We start from the raw sequence: 23,328 nt of genomic DNA, 5'->3' as shown, positions 1-23,328 counted from the left end.
AAAGTCTTTCTGCTTGGGGAGTTTTCGTCTCGCAGTCTCGGGGAGGAACCCTGGAGCCCCATGCGGGCCTGGGGGGGGCTCCTGCCCCCTGAGCCACACTCCTGTTCCCTTCCCTGACAGTTGGATTTGGGAGTACAATCTAACTTTACGTGGGTGCCCTCAGACTCAAAACCATCCTCCCTCTGCGGAGGCCTGGCTTCTGCAGGCGCGGGGGCTCCCTGCTTGTGAAGACGGTCTTCCGGGATGAGGCCACCCCGCCCCCCCGGGCAGAGCAGGAGGCGGCCTGGGACCATTGAGTCCGCGGGTCCCACATCCCTGACCGCTGAGGGCAGAGCAGGAGGCGGCCTGGAACCGTTGCGTCCGCGGGTCTCACGTCCCTGACCGCTGAGGGCCCCTCCTCTCTTCTGAGGTCCCCTGCAGGCACACACGCGTACGTGCACACCTGTGTACACACCACATACACCTGTGCCCGCGCGCGCCACATCCACGCCCATCGTGGCTGGAATGTGTCGGCACAGCAAACGCCGCTGGCTAGCGGGAGGACTCGGGTCCCCACAAGACCACAGTGCTTACACGGGAGCAGCAGGGGAGACGTGGCGGGGAGGCCTGGGGAAAAGCTCTGGAGAGCAGAGGGTGCGGCACAGAGGAGCCCCTCGCCCCGCTGACCCTTTCCCCTGCATGTCCCTTCCCCGGGAGGCCCGCACCCACTCCCGCTGCCTGGCCAGGCCCGGGCCGCCGGCTGCCCTCCGTGCCAGCCAGCGAGCGGGCGGGCCGGTCGCGGCCTCCTCCTCTCTGGCTCCCATGGGCTCAAGGCGGGAAGGACTCCCTGACACTTGGGCACAGCCTGCTTCACCACCTGTCCTCTCACGGCTGTGGTCACTGCCCAGGCCCGGCCGTGACCGCAGCCCGTGGGGAACCGGGCAGGTGTCAGGCCTGGGGGCGTGGGGGCCGACTTCCCACACTCTAGCAGCCCAGGAGGTGGGGTGGGTGTACTACCGGGTCACCCAGGAGCATTCCGGGTCTGGGGACAGCTGGGTCAGCAGAGAACACGCCTCCCTTCCTGTGGAGTGGGGAGGGCCGAGGCCTCTGGGGCGTGTGCAGAGCGCCAACGGTGTCTGGGACGGAAGCCAGGGCCCCGAGGACTCTGGGTGGTCTCCGTCCACCTCCACCGGGAGGCACAGAGGAACCCCTGCCCACGGGCAGCCGCAGCAGCGAAGGGATTGGCATGCGGGCAGCACCAGGCGGGCCCAACGGACCAGAGCAGAACTGTGCCAAGTGTTCTGAGAATTAAATCATCCTTGGAACCTCTGCCCGTAACAGCGGGCCCTGTGACCCCCACAGAACGCAGCCACCTGAGGGAAGACTGAAGTCAGGTCTCGTCTTCCGACTTAGGGTCCACTTAGGGGTGCAATAGAAAAATGACTCCTCACAGCAAGAACTCTGAGAGGAACCATCAGGATGAGGAATGACAGTTAACCGACAGCACCAAGGGGAAGCGGGGCGCTGCGTTGCCCCGTGAGGATTGAAGAGCGCTATCGCAAAATAGCTCAGCGAGCAGTTCTGGTTCCGAAAACCTATAAAAAGAAAAAATATGCAAGCCAGGTTCACGCCTGTAATCCTAGCTACTCAGGAGACTGAGATCTGAGGATCACAGTTCAAAGGCAAAAAAGTCTGTGAGACTCTTATCTCCAATTAACCAACTCAGAAAAAGCCAGATGTGGTGCTGTGGCTTGAGGGGTAGAGCGCTAGCCTTGGGCACAAAAAGGCTCAGAGATGGTGCCCAGGCCCTGAGTCAGGCCCCAGGGTCCATTACTAAAGAAGAAGAAGAAAAGAAGAATCAAATGGAAACTATAAAAACGAAACAGGAAGATAACCAAAATGGACAATTCTGCTGGGTGAGTCTGAGAACAGAACAGCTGGTCTGCGTCCTGGCCCGGGGCCAGTCTGCAGCAGAGGAGAGCGGCTGGGCCTAGCGACGCGGACGGCAGAGGAAAAGGCGAGCAGACACTCAGGGACGGATTCTCAGGAGAGGAGAGAGAATGGGCTTGAAAAACAGTCAAAGAAATCATAGCTAACAACGTACTGAGCTTTGCAAAAGACACAAACCTTCAAGTTCAAGAGACTCAGAGAACCTCCACCAGGGTCGACAGCAACAACCACATCTGTGTCAGCACAGGTCGCTATGAAGCGTCTGGGAGCTGGTGGCAGACAAACATAAAAATAATCTTGGAAAGTGGGAATAGAGGCGTCAGGAAAGGAAAACTCCCCCAAGTTGGATGACTGCAGATTTCTCGTCAGAAACTGTGGAGACCAGAGGGAGGGGTCCGCTCTTCCTGTTTCCAGGGCTGAAAGGAACGCTCCCCTGGGTGTGTTCTGCAGGCTATAAAAATATCCTTCAGGGTGACATGGGTCAAGATGCTATTCATAGCTGCACCCCCGTGGCTCACACCTGTAATCCCAGCTACTCAGGAGGCTGAGATCTGAAGTTCAAAGCCAGCCCAGCCAGGAAAGTCTGTGAGACTCTTCTCTCCAATGAACCACCAGAAAACCGGAAGTGGCGCTGTGGCTCAAGTGGTGGAGTGCTCGCCTGGAGCTGAAGAGCTGAAGGGCAGCGCCCAGGCCCAGAGTTCAAGCCTCACGACTGAGGAAAAAGGGAAAAAAAGATGCTACTTATAAGTTATTATCTTGACTGGAAACCCCTTTGTACAAATAGTTAAGGATAATGAATTTCAAAAAAGAAAAGAGGGCAGATGTTCTTCAGGGGGAGGGGGAGGGGGACATGTCCTGGGGCTCTGGAAAGCTGGGTGAAGGTGTTGTCCCGGGCAGCCCTCCGGCCATGGCTGACGGGCTCTCAGTCATGGGAGGAGGTCTGGAGCTTCCGAAGGAAAGGACCTGGCGTGGGTAGTGAGGGAGTGATGCCCTAGACCCTCCTCTTCTTCAGTTTCTGAAATGTGAAGCTTGCAGCGCCCGAGCCGGCCCCGCCGCGGTGGGAACATCCCCAGAGGCACGTGCCGGTGACCTGGGGGTGAAAGCAGTGGTCCCCGGAACGGAGTGCGTGGTCCGGTGCCCTGCGAGGTTGTGTGACTCGGTGGTGGCTCAGGGGGTGCTCTCCACCCCGCTCTGGCTGAGCAGGGCGGGGGGACCGTCTGTGTCTCTGCAAGCTCAGTGGAGAGGATGATGCCTCTGGCCAGCACCCACTTTGAGAACCATTGTCTAGCATCCGGCTTCTCCGTCCAGCCGGGCGGGTCCCCCGGACCCTGGTGTGTCCCTCGCTGCGTGTGTGGGGTGGGAACGGCTCCAGCCTGCCAGTCAGGAGGCCTCGGCCCTGCTGGGCAGCCTCAGGTCAAGGCCTGCCCATCTCTGGGCCTCCATTCCTTTCTGTGCAATGTGAGAAGTAGGCTAAGCTGTGTACCCTCGGAGCGGATCCGCCCAGCAGACCCACCCCTCTCCAGCCGCTGCCCTCCCCTCCTTCCAGAGGGTCACCGCTCACCTACGACTGCAGGTCCCGTCCCCTCCTCTGCCAAGGGAAGTTTGGAGACCCTGGCCTTGATGTTAGAGATCTGCCCTCCCCCCCCCCCCCACCGACCTACCTCCAGAGCCTTCCCACAGGCCACCTGGTGGGACCCCAAGCCGGTCCCCAGCTGAAGATCTCTTTAGACCCTGTGTCCACAGGAAGCAAGCCACTGCGTCCTTCTGCTCCGTGTGGACCCCACACACAAGGGGCCTGGTCCAGCAGCTCTGCTCAGAAGTGAGCTCCCCCTGCCCCCAGACCAGGCACCCCGTGAGCACAGAGGGACAGGACCCACCCTTCCCCGAGTCCCCTGGGGGCTGCCCAGCATCTCCGAGGACACTAGCTCAGCTGGCCTGTGCTGCTGGGTGGGCGGGGCCTGGGGCGGGGCCGGGGGTGGGGCCAGACCAGGCCAAGGCCCTGGTCTAGTGGACACAAGGGCACTTCCTGGAGTAGGGAACCTGCCACATGGGGTGGGAGGACGCCCTGTTGCGTCCCTTCAGGAGATGCCCTCACCTCCTGTGAGCCGCCTCTCCGGCGCCTTGGAAGAGGCCGGCGGGGAGGGCCAAGGGCTCAGGGTCCCACATTCAGGAGGAGCTTGGAGTGTGTCTGACTACAGCCCCGTTGGCTGGTGGTGCTCTTGGCACAGGATGGGGACCCCTTGCTCGCCCCCGGGGACCCTCCAGTCCGGACTCCACCTGGAGAATGAGAAGCTGGCTTGGGTGACATGATGGACCAGCCAGTGGCAGCGTCCTTGGGGCTCTGAGGGGTGGGGGAGGGGAGTTCCCGGACCCGGCTTATTCCCAGCCCATGCCCGGGGGTCACACTGGAGTCAGGGGAGACCCCCGCACACCCCGGCCTGGCGGGGGCGGGCGTGACGGAGCTGTGCTGTGTGTGTTGCAGGCTTCCCCTATTCCAAACCTGACTCTCTCCCAGGACCCGGGAAGGATGGCCTGGACCTCCGGGTAGGTACTCGGCCCTCCCCGCTGCCCTGGCCCTCCCCTCCCCGCAGCCTCCCTCCCCACAGCCAGGCGGAGCGGCGCCCGCCCACCTCTGCGCCCCCCACACACGGAGCCTCCCATACCCGGATGTGATCTGGCCACCTGACTCCTCCCCTCTGCGCCCCCCCAGGCTGACCCCAGGATGGGGGAGAAGGGAGAGGCAGACGGCCACAGCGATGGGCTCCTGGGGTTTCTCCCCTGGGATGCAGGGTCCAGTAAGGCCCAGGAAAGGTTTCTGGGTGCCTGAGCCGGCCACAGCCCCTATCTGAGGCTGGGCGGCTGCGCCGTAGCAAGGTGACTAGGAGTGGCGTCCTGTGGCGTCCTGTGGCGCAGCGCCGGCCCGTGCAGGGCTGGGCTGACCCGTGACCCCGCGGACCTGTGCCCAGGCCCCTGCCCCTGCTCCTGGCTGCCTCGCCCTCCCCCCCTTCCCCTCCTGCCCCGCTCCCACCCTTGTGGCAGCCAGATCTAAACTTCCAGAGCTCGGCCACGCCGCTCCGAGGCCCAGCTTCCCAGGGCACCAGCCCTCCGCCGCCCCGCAGCCTCTTCCCAGTTTTTGTCCCTACAAGCGCAGCCCCGGGCATCTCCCAGGCGTGAGGATGCAGGGCACTTCCGTCTCTCATCGTCCCCGGCCCGGTCAGATCTGCTGTTGGCTGCTGGGGTCCCAGCCCAGGACCCCTCCCACCCCCCCTCAGCATCGCGGCATGGTGGAAAGCCAGTGGACCCCACCCCCTCCCCCCACTCCCTGCGCTTCCCATTCCGGAATGACCCGCGCATGCAGCATGCTCCTGTGCCCGCCAAAGGACCTAGGTCCCCTCTATCTCACGGGAACGCAGGGGACAAGACACTGCCCGGACTCTGCAGCCCCCTCCCCTTGGGGTCAGAGGCCCTGGGGACAGTGGGAACACTTTCTAGAATGTTCTCTTCTTGCCTAGAACGGCTGCTGTCTTGCCCAGGAACTGGTGGTGCGCAGCGTGCACTGTGAGCTCATGTCAGGATCTGGGGTCCGCTCAGTCTCAGGGGGAGGCGGGGGGGGGGGGGGGATGAGGGACGGCGCTCTGCTCATGGCTGGGCACCCGCGGGACAGTCTGTGCTCAGGGCCATGGCGGGGGCTTCCACCGCCTCCTCGTCTGCGGCATCCTGGCGTGAGGAGCCTCTGCCTGGGAGGCCAGGCGTCCTGGCCGGACCCTCTTCAACCCTCAGGACGGCTGCGGGCACACGCTTTGGCTTTATAGGAGAGCCGGGCCTGGGCACAGTCCTGCTGCCAGCCCAGCGGGTGGAGGAGAGCGGGAGCGAGCCGGGTGCCCTTCCCGCCCCAGAGCTGGAGTCCATCCTCCTGGGGAACCAAGGCGCGTGCCCGGCGCTCTGGCTCACCGCCGGGGTCCTGTGGCCACACCCAGCGCAGGTTCCAGGGTTGCTCTTCTCTAAGAACTCCCTTCCAAATTGATTCCTTGTTCCTTTTCTCTGAGAACTTCATGTTCTCAGAGAACATGAACCTGCCTCTGCTCAGTGGTGTGACCTGCATCTTACGGTTCAGCCGAGCCCAGAGCCTGAGCGCTGGACCTTCTCCCCCAGGCCGATGACCTTCTCCTGACCTCCCCCAGGCCGATGACCTTCTCCTGACCTCCCCCAGGCCGATGACCTTCTCCTGACCTTCTCCCCCAGGCCGATGACCTTCTCCTGACCTCCCCCAGGCCGATGACCTTCTCCTGACCTTCTCCCCCAGGCCGATGACCTTCTCCTGACCTCCCCCAGGCCGATGACCTTCTCCTGACCTTCTCCCCCAGGCCGATGACCTTCTCCTGACCTCCCCCAGGCCGATGACCTTCTCCTGACCTTCTCCCCTAGGCCGATGACCTCCTGATCTTCTCCCCTAAGCCGATGACCTTCTCCCCCAGATTGATGACCTTCTCCTGACTTCCCCCAGGCTGATGACCTTCTCCTGACCTTCTCCCCTAAGCTGATGACCTCCTGACCTCCCCTAGGCCAATAACCTTCTCCTGACCTTCTCCATCAAGCCAATGACCTTCTCCTGACCTTCTCCCCTAGGCCAATAACCTCCTGACCTTCTCCCCTAGGCCTATGACCTTCTCCCCCAGGCCGGTGACCTTCTCCTGACCTCCCCTAGGCCAATGACCTCCTGACCTTCTCCCCCAGGCCAATGACCTCCTGACCTCCCCAGGCCAATGACCTTCTCCCCAATGGCCAATGACCTTTTCCTGACCTTATCCCCCATGACCAGATCCATTTATTAGGTGGCTTCTTGATTGTTTCCTCCCCCTCCTCCTCCTCTTCCTCCTCTTCTTTTCCTCTCCTCCTCCTCTTCTTTTCCTCCTCTTCCTCCTCTTCTCTTCTCCTTCTCCTTCCTTCTCCTTCTCCTCCTTCTCCTTCTCCTTCTCCTCGAAGAGATTCTGGAGCCTAATTAAAAGCACAGGTGCAGTCAGTCAGACCCAATCCCGCTGCGGCAGGAGAAGGCTTTCTTCCCTAACCTCGCCCAGCTGTGTGGATCTCCTCATCCACTGGCCGAGTGGGGAGAGGGAAAGCCCATGCTCGAGTTTGTTCCAGGTCCCTGTGATCAGAGCCCCTGTGTCCCAGAGATCGTGATAGTGCCGCCATGGCCGTGTGCTGGCCGGGCGGGCCACAGGAGGCGTGCATTCACCGCCCGCCCCGCACAGGGCAGCTGCCGCCTGCCACAGGAGGCATGCATTCACCGCCCGCCCTGCACAGGGCTGCCGCAGGAGGCAGCGGCGATTCTGACATGCACCCCTGGTCTCTGGCCGCCCACAGATCCTTGGAGCAGCTCCCTGGGAGGTCCATTTTGAAAAACTCTGTTGCTACCTGCGACTCTATTCCAGTGTTAAAAGGCCAAGATCGTCAGGTTAGAAAAGATAGTGCAGACAGAGCCTGTCACTACAAGATGCGTACTGAAAGTAGCTTTCAAACAATTAGAAGTAGAAAAATAACAACGATGCTAAAAATCACAAGGAGAAGGAAGGTAGAAGCCATGTGTGTGCCGATTCAAGTGGAAGGAAATTGAAGTTCAAAGAAAGTAACAGTTGAAGGGAATACAGCAATCACGATAAAGACCCAGTGTCACAAGACAGTTATGGCATTCATCAACTTAAATGCACCCAACAGGAAAATGCCAGTCGCCGTGGAAAAAATACAGCAGTGCAGATGATTTGAATTGGCTCTTTTGCAATAAGACATGGGTCCAATAAAGGAAAAAGAATCACTTAAAAGTACACAGAGTAACTGAACGGTATAAGTCACAAGCTTCATCTCATAGATAGATGGGAAAAATATATCTTTCTAATCCAGTTTTCACGGGTTCATAAAACATTTGCCAGAACGCTTTTGTACGTGATCGCAAACAAAATCTCAAGTTAAAGAAGGCTGACATTCCCAGCTGTATTGCCAGAATGAGCCTGTGAATTAGAAGCAACCTGTGAATTAGAATCCTAGCCCCGAGTTCAACTCCCAGCAATAACTGTGGGCAAGTTGTTTACATTTCTGAGTCTCTGTTTCCTAGAATTAAGGCAAAAAAAATAATGATCCTTATCTGTTAAAGTTATCATGAGGATCAATGACAGCGTGCTCGTGAGATCTTCCCATGTGCTGTGCAATGTGTTTCCTTTGAATCATTACGGAAACCTCAAAGCTCACACACATAGTCCTAGCTACTCGGGAGGACCTCGGCAGTAAGTCTATGAGATCCCATCTCTAAAAACACAAACAAAAACAAACATCAGACTTAGCTCAAGTGGTAGAGCCCCCACCGAGCAAGTGAGCTGAGCAAGTACAAGACCCTGAGTTCAAATCCCAGGACACTAAATAATATCTGCTTCCCCCAGCTGCTGTGGCGTGAGGAGGCTCACTCCAGCGTGGGCCTCGGTACAAACAGGAGGTGGTCCGTGGCCACCATCTCATCCTTTTTGGTGATTCCAGGGCTTAGGATTCAGGACAGGCCTAGGTTTCTTCCTCCTCTGTGTTGCTGTGGCTCTCGAGGCTGACCGGAGGTTGCAGCAGACTACAGGACGGATCCACAGGGCGGTGGGGGCGTAGTGAGTGCCACAAGGGAGAAGGAAGAGCATCTGCTGCCTTGAACCCCCCCCAGCTCCGTTGGAACCTGGGGGCCGGCGGGCTGGGGGTGCCCTGCCTGCTCTGCTCTCCTGCCCACCCCCTGCCCACCCTGAAGTCCCGTCTCACCCGTCTGAAAGGCTGGTTCTAATGTGTGTCCACGGTGGATGGAGGTGATAGACCGACGAGGTGGCCCAGACCTCCTGACAGCCTGCCATGCCCATCCCCGGGCACTAGGGGGCAGCAGTACCCCTTTGCGTCCGTCGGGCCAGGCCGGCTAAGGCTGGTTGGTTGCTTGCTGTTAGCGCCCAGGGGTCTGATGGACAGGTCCTGGGGAGGGGTTGAGGTGAGTGAGCATGGTGCTGATACCTTAAGACGGCAGTGTTGGCAGATGGACGGATGCTGAGGCGCCTTGTGAGTCACGGCCACTTCCCGATACCAGGGGCTTTTTTTTTTGCTGGTCCTGGGGCTTGAACTCAGGGCCTGGGCACTGTCCCTGAGCTCTTGTGTTCATGGCTAGCTTTTATTCTCTACAACTTTAGCCACAGTTCTACTTCTGGCTTTGTTTTTAACTGGTTAATTGCCCGGGCTGGCTTTGAACCACGATCCTCAGATCTCAGCCTCCTGAGTAGCTAGGATGACAGGCAACGGTGCTGAGCCACCTGCCGTGGTCCAGGCTCACCTCAGGCCAGGGGCCCCAGCACCAGACAGGCAGGTTCGGGGGCTGCTGAAGGCGGCCCGGACGGCTGCAGCCCCCGGGGACGGCTCCTGGGGGCCGTGTCGGGGACGGCTCTCCGGGCTGTATGGACACAAAGGCGCCGGGGCCCTGCCGCCCCCTGCCGCCTGCGCCCTGCAACTTGCCTTCGCGCGCGCTCTCTCTCTCTTCCAGAACGCCAACCTGGCCCCTTGTGGAGCAGACCTGGATGCCAGCTGGGGCACGCGAGGTACACAGGGCGGGCACCCCGTGGGTCTCTGGCTGGGCAGGGGTCATAGCCCACGTCCCCCAGGCTCATTCCAAGGCCTGCTGGCGGGCAGGGTCCTTGGGGGTGGCACGGTGCCCTTTGTGCCACTCCTACCACGCCACGCCCCTCTCCTGTGTGGGTGTGGCGGTCTGGACTATTAGATGTCTGTGTCTCTACGGGTCAGAGCGGCAGGCGAAGCCCCCGGGGCTCTCCTGGGCTGATTCACAGCCGATGGCAGCCGCCTGGGGTGGCCGCCGGCATTCCTCACGGGCTGAGTCCCTGGCCTCTGTGTGCACAGACCCCGCACGTGCGCTAAATGAGTCCGTGTCTAATCAAGGCTTCCGGTCTGGAAGGAAAACACTTTGGGGAGCTGGGGTGCGCTGGATGGTTCGCAGGAGGAGGGGAAGGGGACTGTGCTCAGGCCTGTCACCGGCTCCCTGGGAGGCAGAGATCTGGGTGGCAGGTGTCACCGTGGGAGCCAGCCTAGGCAAAAAGAAGTTGTGAGACCCCCATCTCAAACCAGTGGTGGGCAGGGCTGTTCACGCCTGTCACCCGGCCAAGAGGCGCCGTGGCTCGTGCTGTGGTGTGATCGCCGTGGTGTGATCGCCGGCCGTCCCCAGTGACACAGCAGCACAGTTGGAGGACGGCAGTGCAGGCCGGCCAGGGTGTGAAGTGAGACCCCACTTCAAAACTAACCAACGCAAGCGGGGCTGGAGGCGTGGCTCCAGCGGTAGAACACCTGCCCAGTCAGAACAGGGCCCTGTGCGGGTCTCCAGCACACCCAAGAGGCGGGGGGAGGAGGAGCCTGTGGCTGTGGTCAGAGGCCAGTGCAAGTGTCAGACGCCCCCCACCCCCAGAAAGGTCCAGTAGCCACTGTGCAGGTAGGTAAACTGAGGCAACATCCTTCTCAGGGTGTCCCAGACCACCAGAGAGGATATGTGCCCACCAAGGAGCACAGTGCCATCTCCCAGCTCCCCGTCTGGGCTGAAGCCCCCGACCATGCCCCCACGTGCCCACGGGGCCCCCGAGGCAGGCGCGGGGGGCGGGCGGCTCCTGGGGGTGGCTCACCCCCAGCTGGAGCCTGTGCTTCCTAACCACCCGTGCCTCTGCGCTTTCTCTTACAGAGTACAAGGTAAGGGCCTCCCCGGCGTCTGTCCGTCCGTCTCTCCCCGCCGGCCACTGCCCAGGTTCAGAGTTGCCTTGTTTTGCTCTTGGGGGCTCCCTGCCCCGCCCGCTCCGGCCGCTGCGCGGGCGCTGTGACCGCCGCTCCCTCCCGCAGGTCTACCCTTATGACTCCCTCATCGTGACCAACCGAATCCGCGTGAAGCTGCCCAAGGACGTGGACAGGACACGGCTGGAGGTGAGCAGGGCGGGGCTTCGCTCCTGGGGAGGGTCCCGCAGAGGCCTCGCCATGACATCAGCCGCGTGCCTGGGGACAGCGGGGGGGGGGGGTGGACAGCGGGGAGGGGTGGACAGCGGGGAGGAGCTGGGCCCAGGGGAGGGGTGGACAGCGGGGAGGAGCTGGGCCCAGGGGAGGGGTGGACAGCGGGGAGGAGCTGGGCCCAGGGGAGGGGTGGACAGCGGGGAGGGGCTGGGCCCAGGGGAGGGGTGGACAGCAGGGAGGGACGGCCCAGGGGGAGAGGTGGACAGCGGGGAGGGGCTGGGCCCAGGGGAGGGGGTGGACAGCGGGGAGGGGCTGGGCCCAGGGGAGGGGTGGACAGTGGGGAGGGGCTGGGCCCAGGGGAGGGGTGGACAGCGGGGAGGAGCTGGGCCCAGGGGAGGGGTGGACAGCGGGGAGGGGCTGGGCCCAGGGGAGGGGTGGACAGCAGGGAGGGACGGCCCAGGGGGAGAGGTGGACAGCGGGGAGGGGCTGGGCCCAGGGGAGGGGGTGGACAGCGGGGAGGGGCTGGGCCCAGGGGAGGGGTGGACAGCGGGGAGGGGCTGGGCCCAGGGGAGGGGTGGACAGCGGGGAGGGGCTGGGCCCAGGGGAGGGGTGGACAGCGGGGAGGGACGGCCCGGGAGAGAGGTGGACAGCGGGGAGGGGCTGGGCCCAGGGGAGGGGGTGGACAGCGGGGAGGGGCTGGGCCCAGGGGAGGGGGGTGGACAGCGGGGAGGGGCTGGGCCCAGGGGAAGGGGTAGACAGCGGAGGGACTGGGTCCAGGGGAGGGGGTGGACAGCGGGGAGGGGCTGGGCCCAGGGGAGGGGGTGGACAGCGGGGAGGAGCTGGGCCCAGGGGGAGAGGTGGACAGCAGGGAGGGACGGCCCAGGGGAGGGGTGGACAGCGGGGAGGGGCTGGGCCCAGGGGAGGGGTGGACAGCGGGGAGGGGCTGGGCCCAGGGGAAGGGGTGGACAGCGGAGGGACTGGGTCCGGGGAGGGGGTGGACAGCGGGGAGGGGCTGGGCCCAGGGGGAGGGGTCGACAGCGGGGGGGGACGGCCTGGGGGAGAGGTGGACAGCGGGGAGGGACGGCCCAGGGGAGAGGTGGACAGCGGGGAGGGACGGCCCAGGGGGAGAGATGGACAGCGGGGAGGGGCTGGGTCCAGGGGAGGGGTGGACAGCGGGGAGGGGCTGGGCCCAGGGGAAGGGGTGGACAGCGGAGGGACTGGGTCCAGGGGAGGGGTGGACAGCGGGGAGGGGCTGGGCCCAGGGGAAGGGGTGGACAGCAGGGAGGGGCTGGGCCCAGGGGAAGGGGTGGACAGCAGGGAGGGGCTGGGCCCAGGGGAGAGGTGGACAGCGGGGAGGGACGGCCCAAGGGGAGAGGTGGACAGCGGGGGGGGAAGGGGTGGACAGCGGGGAGGGGCTAGGCCCAGGGGAGGGGTGGACAGTGGGGAGGGACTGGGCCCAGGGGAAGGGGTGGACAGCGGGGAAGGACTGGGCCCAGGGGGAGAGGTCGACAGCGTGGAGGGACTGGGCCCAGGGGGAGAGGTGGACAGTGGGGAGGGGCTGAGCCCAGGGGAGGGGTGGACAGCGGGGAGGGGCTGGGCCCAGGGGAGGGGTGGACAGCAGAGGGACTGGGTCCAGGGGGGAGGCTCGGGAATGTGGTTATGGCCCAGCCCCCATGGGTTTTGGAGGAAGGAGCAGGAAGGGCGGCGAGGCTGTGGCCATGCTGCCCCTGCGGGTGTGGGCCGTGGTCATGGGAGGAGGGCTGGCTCAGTCAGCATGGCAGTGTTAGTGAACATTGGTTGGCTGGAAGAAGAAACTTTGCTGAGCACCTACTATGCACCAGGACTGACATGCGAGGACTCGGTGAATGGCCCAGGCCCTGTCCGGCCTCTGGCCGGGACGCGGAGCCTCAGGAGGCCAGGAGTCCGTGCAGTGTCAGGGGAGGGGTGTGGGATGGATGGACACCGGGCCGGGCTCTGCTCTGTACTCGGGAGGGCGACGGGGTGGAGACTGAGCGGATCCACAGGCTCGGCCTCTGCGGCGGGGCGGATGGCCGCAGGGGATGGGAGACCCGTGCTGGGGGCACCCAGGCTGGTCCTGAGGATGCAGCGGTCGGGGCCCTTCACAGCAGAGGCCTGTGCGCGCCTCTGGGGCCGGTGAGTGTAGTCTGCCTGCAGGGAGCGCCCTGGCTCTGCACCAGCCTCTGTCCTTAGCCTTCATGTCTGCACCGTGAAGAGGCAGACACTGAGAGTCACCGAGTGAGCGACTGGGGCAGCAGAGACGGCCTTCACCCGGCCTCAGCAGGGGGCTGACCCTGGCCAGGTGACAAGGACACTGCGCCGGAGGGAGGCGCACCCGCCTGGCTTTGCTGTAACTCCTAGGTGTCAGGTGCGAGGGACTTCACAACGGGGATCTGCGGCCTCAGGCATGGCTTGATCCAGGGCTGGCGGTGTCTCCCATCTCCTGACTGTGCTTTCTGTGCTGGCTCATGCGTAGATCTTCTCGAGGGGGGCTCGTTTCCAAGGCCAGCCTCCTGAGACGGGGAGAGGGCGCCAGGCATCGGGATGGGGCGGGGCCGGGCAAGGGTGGCTGTGGGCGCTGTTCGTGCATCCTTCAAGTCGTGGAGCAGCGTCCAAGTCCCGGGGTGCACCCCATCTCTTCACGGTTAATCGGCTTCACCCAAAACCAGATGTTTGTCCATGTTTTTGTTGGGGGGGGGCTTGAACTCAGGAACTGGGCGCTGTCCCTGCGCTCTTCAGCTCAAGGCGAGTGCTTGAGTAGGTAATTGGAGGTGAGCGTCTTTTCTTCCTAAGCTGGCTTCAATCCAGGAGTCTCAAGTCTCAGCCTCCTGAGTAGCTGGGGTGGCAGGCGGGACCACCGGTGCCCATGCCTACCTAATGCCTAGCGTCTGACAGACACGGCCCCAGGCCTGCGCCCCGATGCGCCTGATTTGAGCGCCCTGCAATCCAGGCAGGGAGTTCTGGAGGCTGAGCTGGTGTCTCCCAGGAGGCTCCTGGAGGGCTGGAGGCTGTGGGGAGGCCCTCAGGGGCCATGGCTCCGGGGCAGGAGGTCTGGGCAGAGCCGGGCTGCACAGGCATGCTGTGGATTTCTGGGGTGGGAGGTCACGGGCACGCCGGGGTTTGCTGGGCCAGCGTGGGCCTGAGTGCCTGGCCAGCGGCACGTGCATGGGGAAAGCCTTTGTCCCCGCAGCCCCACAGACGGGGCCCCAAAAACGGCCCCCCAGGCCTCCCTGGGTCCTGCCAGGGGCTAGCAGCCACAGGGCCTCCCCAGCCCAGGTGAGGGCGATAGCAGGGCCTCCTGGAGGTCCGAGACCCAAGTCCAGGCCGCGGACACAGTGGACGAGGCGGGTGCAGGGACCTGGGGAGGAGGGTGACGGCATCCCTGAACGGGCACGGCCACCGCGCACACGATGCCACTGACGTCCCGGCTGCTGCCCGCAGCCAAGTGTGGGCTTCACCCTCACCCCCCTTCCCTAGCTTATGGGAGCTCCCCGCCTCCAGCCTGGCGTGTTCCCCATTAACCACACCGTCACAGGTCGCACGTGGCTAGCCCGCTGGTGACCGGCTCCCCCCTCCCCCTCCCCCTCAGCACCCACCCCATCCCCCACCCCCACTGACCCCCCCCCCGTCCTCAGACCCCCCCCCCCCCGTCCTCCCCTCACCAGCCGGGAGCACCAGCTCTCGGGAGCACACCTCAGTCTCTGGCCTTTCCTTGTTACACACTCCTCCTTGCCCCGTCGGGGCCCCGAATTCGAGCATCCTGGGTGTCGGGCGGGCCTGTGCATCGCAGGCTGTGTGGTTGTGGGTTGGAGAGCTGTTCACACCTTGCCGTCTTCTCGCTCACTGGGGATGGGCCAGCGGATGGGCGCTGGGGGCGGGGCAGCGGATGGGCGCTGGGGACGGCGCAGTGGATGGGCGCTGGGGACGGCGCAGCGGATGGGCGCTGGGGACGGCGCAGCGGATGGGCGCTGGGGACGGGCTGCGGATGGGCGCTGGGGACGGCGCAGCGGATGGGCGCTGGGGACGGCGCAGCGGATGGGCGCTGGGGACGGGGCAGCGGATGGGCGCTGGGGGCGGCGCAGCGGATGGGCGCTGGGGGCAGGGCAGCGGATGGGCGCTGGGGGCGGCGCAGCGGATGGGCGCTGGGGGCGGGGCAGCGGATGGGCGCTGGGGGCGGGGCAGCGGATGGGCGCTGGGGGCGGGGCAGCGGATGGGCGCTGGGGGCGGGGCAGCGGATGGGCGCTGGGGCTCTGGTGTGAGCCCGGCCGTGGTCTCCAGTGACACCCTCAGCATCTGATGTGTCCTGGCTCACTGGCTGTCAGGAGCGCCGCTCTAACGCCAGCCGGCGGTCGGCCAGGCCTCGTCCTGGGGGCTTGCTGGCTGTGTTGGGGTGTGCTCACTGCGCCGTGTGAATCCGTGCTTCTGTGACCACTGCGTGCCTGGGTACGGGTGTTGTTCACACGCCTGCATGTGTGCTTGTGTGTGGCAAGTGACACCACGTGTGTGCACACACGTATGTGCACAGGTGTGAACACTGATCCCGTGTGTGCACTGTACACACGTTATGTGTATATTTGTGTGTGCGTTACGTGCACGTATGACCCACAGAGGAGCGCACACGTGTGCTTTGCTGTCTGTTGTGCGTGCTTCTGTTCGTGTGTGTGTATGAGTGTGCACGCCTGTGCTTGTGTGTGTGCCTTGGGCATGTGTGTGTGCTGGGGAACTTGGCTCCCGCCCTGCACGCCACGCAGATTCCGGGACTTTGGTGAACAGAGCGCGTCTCGGACGCAGCCGATGGCGTGGGCCACCGCTCCCGCTCCAGCCTGGCGCGGCTCTGCTTCAAGGCTGAGGATGCGCACGGCGCCATCTGGGGCGAGAACCGTTCACCGTGGTGAAGGTCGCGGCTCACCAGTGCTCACTCAGTGTTTTGTGCCCACCACCAATAACCAGTTCCAAAACACTTTCAGCAGCACAAAAGGAACCACACCTGCCCCTCGCCGGCCCCCGTTCCCCGCCCGCCGGCCCCACCGCGGCGGCCTGGGAAGACTCGGACTCTTGGGCCCGGCTGGCTGCCGCCACTGGGTCTCCGGCCAGCTGGGCAGCGGGGCTGTGCGGGGCAGTACACACTCTGGAAAGCCCCGGAATCTTGGGGCGGCTCGTGGGGGAGGGCGTGAGTGGGCGGGAGCAGTGAGGGCTTTCTGGGAGCCGTGGAGAGGGCTGCCAGCCGAGGTTGGGGGCCGAGCCCCCGGTGCCGGCTCAGCCCAGCCAGGCCGGCCGCGCTTGCTGCCTGGTGCAGAGGCAGGCAGGCGGGGCCCGGGGTGAACGCGGGGCCCGGGGTGAATGCGGGGCCCGGGGCTCTGGCGTCCAGGATGGGGGGGGGGGGGGGGGATGTGTGCGGGGACCTGGCTGGGGCCTCTCTGTCTTGGGGCCTCACAGCCTCCTCTGTGGGAACACGGGGTAGCAGGGCACCGTGCCGCCGGCCTGGTGCCCACAGCCAGCAGCTGTGACAGGAGAGGTGACAATGCAGCCACCTGAGGCGGCTCACAGTCCCAGACACGGTGTGTGGGGGGCTGCTGCAGGCCCACGGGGAAGGCCAGGCTGGGTGGAGCGGAGGACCCCGCTGTGCGCTGTGCCTGGGGGGAGCCCCAGCCGAGCCCCAGCCTCTGAGCTCCGCTCCTGTGGGGCCGAGGCCGCCAGGGGGCCGGGCACAGGGAGGGCGCGCCCACCGCGGCGGCCGAGGCCGGCCGGGCTGCTCACCCCCCCACCCCCCTTCTCCTTGCTTGAAGAGACACCTGTCCGCCGACGAGTTCCAGCAGGTGTTCGGCATGAGCGTGGAGGAGTTCGACCGCCTGGCCCTGTGGAAGCGGAACGACCTCAAGAAAAAGGCCTTGCTCTTCTGACGGCGCCAGCCAGCGCCTGGCCCCGGTGTCATGAAGGCCCCCGAGCCTCGGCCTGGCCAGCGGGGGCCGGCGGCGGGACGGCCCTGGGGACATGGGGGGCAGGGGGAGGGCCCCGCACTGCCTGTAGTTTAGGGCCAGGGGGCCAGCTTGACCCACACACCCCCTCCTCGGCTCGGCCGGGTCATCCCGGAGCCCCTTCCCGGCCCCTGCAGTGCCCCGGCCCCGCGTGAGGCTCTGGGTCCAGCCATGGCTGGGGCCTGCCAGCCACAGACGCCGCCCCGCGCAGCCGGAGCGCAGTGCGGTGCCAAGCAGCGGCGGTCACTGTTCCAGCCGTCTGTGACGGTCTCCTCTATTGGGGGGGGGGGCTGAACGTCAACCAGACAGGGTGCCGCAGCCCGTGCCCGCGTGTGACCCCCCTTCCCAATCACCCCCTAGACACCTAAGTGACGGCTGTCAACAGCACAGAGGTTTTTATTTTACTAAGCAGTCTAGCTTCCTCACGCCCGCCACAGCCCATGTGCAGCGTTTAGCTCTGGGCGCGTCCCGCACGGGAGCGACCCCGCCTTACCTCCCCCACGCGTGTGCGTGTGCGTGTGCGTGCGCGTGTGCGTGTACGTGCGCGTGTGCGCATGCGTGCGTGCGCATGTGCGCGTGCGTGCGCGTGCGCGTGTGCGTGCGCGTGTGCGTGCGCGTGTGCGTGCGCGTGTGCGTGCGCGTGTGCGTGCGCGTGTGCGTGCGCGTGCGCAGCGTCTGCCCCGCGGCCTGGGGCTCCCCACCCCCTTCACCTCCCTTCCTTCCTCTGTGTCACAAGGGACGGCCTGGAAGGAGTCCCCAGCTAGTGCCGTGGGCAAACACGCGTGCCGCGTGGCCTCTACCGGCTCCTGCGCTGGTACTTTCTAAGTCTGGAGAGAAAACCTGCCCCAGTGGCCGAGGTCCTGGAATAAAGGGAGCCCGCGGGGTCCGGCTCCCTGCTCCTGTGTGCCCCACGGGGGGGGGGGGGGCGCCCACCACACGGGTGGAGCAGGGCGGAGACGCCACTGCTCCCCGTCTCTGCCTCCAGAGAAGGTGGGGTCCCCGACACGGAGCAGGAGGCCGCCCCCCCGCGTTCCGCGCCCCGCTCGCACAGGCTTCGGTCGTGGGGAGTGGGGGAGGCGCGTGCCTGCCAGGATGCCGACGCACCGCCGGGCCTGCACCCCAAGCCGGCTCCCCGACCCCCCGTGAGCCCCGTCTGTCCCCGCGCGAGTCACGCCTGCGCGTCTCCTCAACCGCTGCACACCGAACCCCCACTCGGCACTCGCTGCTCGCCAGCCCGGCTGGGCCCTGGAGGGGGGAGTTGGCACCAAATCTGCTTCCTGCCATTTAGTGACCGGAACCCCCTTTCCCCATGTGCACTGTGTCCTGTCTGACCACAAAGAACCCCGAGAAAATAAAAAGTGACACGCCGTGGCCGTGGAAGGACGGCACTCTTCCGTGTGTGTGGGGGGTGTCTCTGGAATCTGGGGAAGCTCCGGGGAGGGGTGCGCGGGGCAGGGCCTCCGGAGATGGGCCCCCCACTCCCAGAGGCTGCGGTCGGGTCGGATGGAGCCCCGGCTGGCGCGGCGGCGGCCGTACCCCCTTCCCTGACACCCCGCCCCGCAGCCCCCTGGGCTGCGGGAGCTTCGGCGGCGTCTCGGCAGCGGAGGGGAGGTCTGGCCCGCGGGACTGGGGCTTCCGTCTCAGGCCACGCGTGGCTTCGTGGCCAGGCGGCTCCCAGGGCAGAGGCTCCACACTTACCGGGCGCTGACCGCATGGGACCAGGCCGCCCTGCAGAGAGGCTCCTGGGACGCCTGGCTCCGGGCCAGGCCCGTGGGAGGACCGGCCTGGCCAGGGGCAGGGAGGGGTGTAAGGCCAGGCCAGGCCCAGAAGCTCTGAATCTGCCTCCCCAGGTTCCAGGCCCCGCTGTGTAGAGAGCCCCCACTGCTTCCTCTGTCTTCACAGTCAACCTGTGGCCCCACCAAGAATTGTGTGGGGTCCCCCCCCCCCCCGCACTGTGCAGATACCATCGGTGCTCCAGAGGCAGCCCAGCCCAGAGACCAGCCTCGCGGGACGGGGCGGAAGTTCCCAGCCCCTGCCCGCACCCGGCTTCCCTGCCAGGCCTGGGGCCCCCCAGCTGCCGACCGCCAGCTACAAACTGGAGGTCCCAGCCCCGCCCTTGGGTTGATGAATTTTCCAGGGACACGCCTGTGTTTCCTGGCGGATCTCAAAGGACCCGGATGAGGAGAGGAGCAGCGGAGAGGGTGGGGGAGGGGAGCGGGGGAGGGGGGAGGGGCCGGCTCTCCTGAAGCCCCCAGCCCGTCCTCCTGGCCTTCCACTCTTGGTCACGTCCCCCACTGCGGGGAGAGCCCCAACCCTGCCTCGGCTTTCCTACGACCGGCCTGCAGCCCGCTACCGGCTTCCGGCCATCTGTCTGTCCATTTGCCTACAAAACAAATCACGCAGCTGATTCCGAGGGTGTCGGGAATGTACATGCCAGGAAGCGGACGAGACCAAATGTATATTTCACAACAGCCCACCGCCCACCCCCGGCCACGGCCAAGCGCGGCGCTGTCTTCCCGGTCGGCTGCCTGTCCTGAGTCAGCAGCCCCTGGAGCCTGTGTGGGAAACCCTGGGAGAGAGGGGGAGGGTCTCCTTCCCACCCCTCTCTCCCCTCCCCCCTTCCCCCTCCCCCGACAGCTGCTTAACTTGGAACCAGCTTCAGAACCTACTGGTCCAGAGAGCACGGGAAGCCCACGGCAGGTCTTGTCTTCGCCTCAGAAATGACGCTAGTCCCAGGCACTAGAGAGGTGTAAGTGGGAGCACTACGGCGTGAGTCTACCCCAGGCAAACCCGCAGGACCCTGCCTCAAAAGTAACTAGACCAGGGTGGGCACCAGTGTCCAAGCCTGGGATCCCAGCCACGCAGGAAACAGAGATCCGGAGGGTCAAGCTGTCAAACCTGCTCAAGAGAGAAAACTTGAGATCCGATCTCCAATGACCCGACAAAAAGCAAGAGTAGAGGCACGGCTCAAGTGGTCGAATGCTGGCTGTGAGAAAGAAAGCTAAGGAAGAGCATAAGGCCCTGAGATCAAATCCCAGCAAAAAGAAAAAGAAACCCCACCCAAACCCAAGGCGACGAGGGCTGGAGGTAGGACTCAGCCGTGAACACTGCCCAGCCAGGGCAAGGTCGCGAGTTCAAACTCCAGGGCTACCCCGAAACAGTGACCCGGACCTCCGGAACTGGCCACGTGTCTCCTTCCAGAGGCTGAAGGGCGGAGGAAGCCTGGGCTCTGTGACCCGGAAGAGTCAGGAGAGCTGGCTGACCCTGTGCCCCAGGCCCCACCCCAGCGCCTGGGGGGCTCCTCCCAGAATCTGCTGGGCCCCGGTAGCCCCCACTACCACCTAACCAGGGGCAGACCCCTCGGCCCTCCAGGCAGACCTGCCCCTGGCCGGGGCCAGCCCCCCCGAGGACGCCCAGCCTCTGGGGAGAGGACTCGGGTGGCCGGCGGAGGCCGCCTGCCCGGGGAGATAAGTCGCTGGTTGGTTGTCACGGGAAGCCACTGCAGGGCAGGCCTCCCTCAGAAGCCTGGAGACCCCGCTCCTCACAGGGGTGAGGAAGATCGGGGCTCTGGGCAGAAGCCCTGCACCAGCGGGCGGAAGGGGGGGGCGGGCCGGACAGAGCTGGAGCTGGACAGACTGAGCCACCGGCCAGCAGGCTTCCTCAGCGGTCCCCCGGGCCCCCCACCCCCACCCTCGCAGGGGAGACCAAGGCATGAGGAGCACCTCCTCACCCCCTCCCTGCAAGCTGCTCACGAGGGTCGCACTGCCCTGGGCAAGCCCCAGGTGACCGACTTCCGGCCCCAGCACCAGTGCCCCCCCCCCCCCCCAGCCAGCACTTGCTGGCTGTCTGAAGCAGAGACTGAGTTTGGCCTAGAGGAGACCTGGGGGGCCAGTTCCCTGAGAGGTCCAGGCCCTTCCCAGCTGTCCCTCGGGCCTCTTTCTTACCACCTCCCACTTGGGCTCAAGTTTTTCCAGCTGCTTCTCACATCCTTCCCCACACTGTATCCTTTGCAAAGGCTTTCTCCTACTGGGACTGCCCCGTCCGGCAAACTCCTATTCATCCTTCAATACCCAGCAAAGACACCCTCTTCTCTGAAGACTTTTCACAAAGCAGCTCTTCCTTCCCCAACTGTTGCACCCAAATAGCTCAGTTCATCATCTGGCAAATAGGAGACAAATAGGAGACGCTCCCTGATCTCAAGGGCCGACCCCAAACCTGTGGAGCAGCCAGTGAGACACTCTGCAACCCAGAGAAGCAAACACTGGTGTGGTGAGGGGCACGGCGGGCAGAGCCCAGCAGGGCTGCGAGGCTCCCTCCCTCCACCCCCGCTCCCCCCCACCCCCAGCCCCCAAGCGCTTCCCCTGGAGCCCAGTCCAGCGAGGTGAGCGAGGTCAGCCAGGCAAGGGCGGCACCTTCCAGGCAAAGGAAGCAGCAGGGCTGACGAGGACCCGAGGCTGTGGAGGGCATCCAGGGGCCGGAGGAGGGCGGCGGGGCGGGAGGCAGACCCTTCCCATGAGGCCCGGCCTGCGTCTGGGGGAAGTCCTCCCTGTCAGCTGGCTCGTTCTGCCCCCTGCTGCTGGCCCCCTGCTTTTGCGCTCCCCGGTCATCGGAGCTGCTTTGGCAGATGCCTGTGTCTAGGGCGTGGCAGGCTGGAGAGCATGGGTCAGGGCTGCTTCGGTTATGAGGCCCCCCCACTTTGTGTGTGGGGCTCAGGTCTGAGGGGCTCCCTGCCAAGAGGTGGCAGAATGGCCCACAATGCCCAGCAGTGACCCCAGACCCACCCCTGCAGTGCCACTACTAGGAGGTCACCTCCACTCCAGGCCACTGTGCTCAAAGCCTGGCATCGGGGTCTTCTCTGGCCTCAGACACCTACGTGTCGGCCAGCCTCGCGTGCCCAGAGGACAAACACTCATTCACAGAGAGGATGCAGGACCTGCGTGGCCCCCAAGGTGCAGGGGTCCCTTTCACTATGTCTAGGGCGTGGCTTTGTGTCACCTGGCTTTGTTCCTAGCTGTGTGGGACTCCAGGCCAGTCCTTGATCTGCACCAGGACGGCCCAGGGGCTCCCTCCGGTGGGCACGCCCCACACCAAGGCCCTGGCCCTGCTGACTGAGCACGCCAGCGCTAACTCCCAGCCCCCACCCCAGACAAACTTTTAAAAAAGTGTGTAAGAATATGTATTCAGTTAGCCGTCTGCAGACCACAGCCGAGAGGCTGGTGCTGCTTGGGCCCTCCCCCTCACCATGGCTTCCTATCATTCAGGGCGTGGTCAGGGGCTCTGGGTCTTTGGGGCTGGAGAATGTTCCTGAGGACCTGCATCCATGGGAGTACAAGCAGCCTCAGCACACGCACATGCACTGTCAGCTCCGCGTCCTCATCTCCACCAGGACTGGGCTGGCAGTTAAGCCCGGGCCCTGGTGGCACTGATGGTCTGTGTGGGTCATAAGAAGATCTCCATGCTACCCGGGCAAGGTGTACAAGTGAGACACTGTCTCAAAACTAACCAGAGGAAAAAGGCTGAGATCTGATGCAAGCAACCTTGTGCCTACCTAGCAAGAACAAGGCCCTGAGCTCAAACCCCAGAGCCACACAGACAGACAGACACTTATTTACACGTACACACAGAGCAAGGGTAGGTGGGAGGTGTTTGCACAATTCCCCAATATAATCATATGGTTTTCTCTTTGGAAGACCTCCTATAGTATTGGGTTTCATAATATCAAACCATCTTTGCATTCCCGAAGTAAACTCCATCTGGCTAGAACCTGCCGCTCCCTTTGATCACATAAAGATGATCCCGGGTGCAGTGACAAATTATCTTACTGCATTTTTTTTTTCTTTTACGTTTCCTTACTGCTATTTTATTTTATTTATGTGTCACTTCAGCATTCACAGGTGAGACCAATTGGAAGATGTCTCACACAGCAGTCCCTGAAGGGAGGCTGACATCATCCATGCACTGTGGGGAAATCGTTAAACTATAAGACATGGGAAGTGAACTTACACAAATGAACTCAACATACACATGTTGTTTAAATTAGTGCAACAGACATCGTCTCCCATCGTTCCTGGGAGCGCTGGGGCATGATGTCATGTTTTTACCCTATTGACCAGAGTCTTGCTGGGATTGGTGGGTGTTTCATATAAAATGTAACTCGAGACAAACAATGTGCACATTGCATTGGAATCTGAAAGAACCAGAAGTGAGAATCCCATCTTACAGAGATTATGTTGTCTGGAGGTGGTGGTGCGAGCCTGTAGTCTCAGTGCTCAAGAGGCAAAGGTGCAAGCAGGAGTGGCCATTCAGGGCCTGCCTGGCTACACGGCAGACCCCATCTGGAAAGGGAAGAAAGGGAGGAAGGGAGGGAGGGAGGGAGGGAGGGAGGGAGGGAAGGAAAGCAGGA

The 23,328-nt window shown here is 64.0% G+C and overlaps 1 protein-coding gene across 1 annotated transcript in view; it reads left to right on the top strand.

Annotated features, from left to right (window-relative positions):
• Ablim2 (actin binding LIM protein family member 2) overlaps positions 1–17,427 on the top strand; it is a 98,621-nt gene extending 81,194 nt beyond the window's left edge. The window contains exons 19-23 of the mRNA XM_042672697.1: positions 4,412–4,473; positions 9,476–9,530; positions 10,673–10,680; positions 10,828–10,908; positions 16,737–17,427. Coding sequence (XP_042528631.1) covers positions 4,412–4,473; positions 9,476–9,530; positions 10,673–10,680; positions 10,828–10,908; positions 16,737–16,850 — 320 coding nt within the window. The 3' untranslated portion in view covers positions 16,851–17,427. The remainder of the gene's footprint in view (positions 1–4,411; positions 4,474–9,475; positions 9,531–10,672; positions 10,681–10,827; positions 10,909–16,736) is intronic.
• Positions 17,428–23,328: the final 5,901 nt, after the last annotated feature.

This window comes from Dipodomys spectabilis, unplaced genomic scaffold (genome assembly GCF_019054845.1).
Source record: "Dipodomys spectabilis isolate Male_0828 unplaced genomic scaffold, ASM1905484v1 ptg000760l, whole genome shotgun sequence".
In the NCBI taxonomy this organism is placed as follows: Eukaryota; Metazoa; Chordata; class Mammalia; order Rodentia; family Heteromyidae; genus Dipodomys; species Dipodomys spectabilis.
This window is presented reverse-complemented; position numbering and strand designations above follow the sequence as displayed.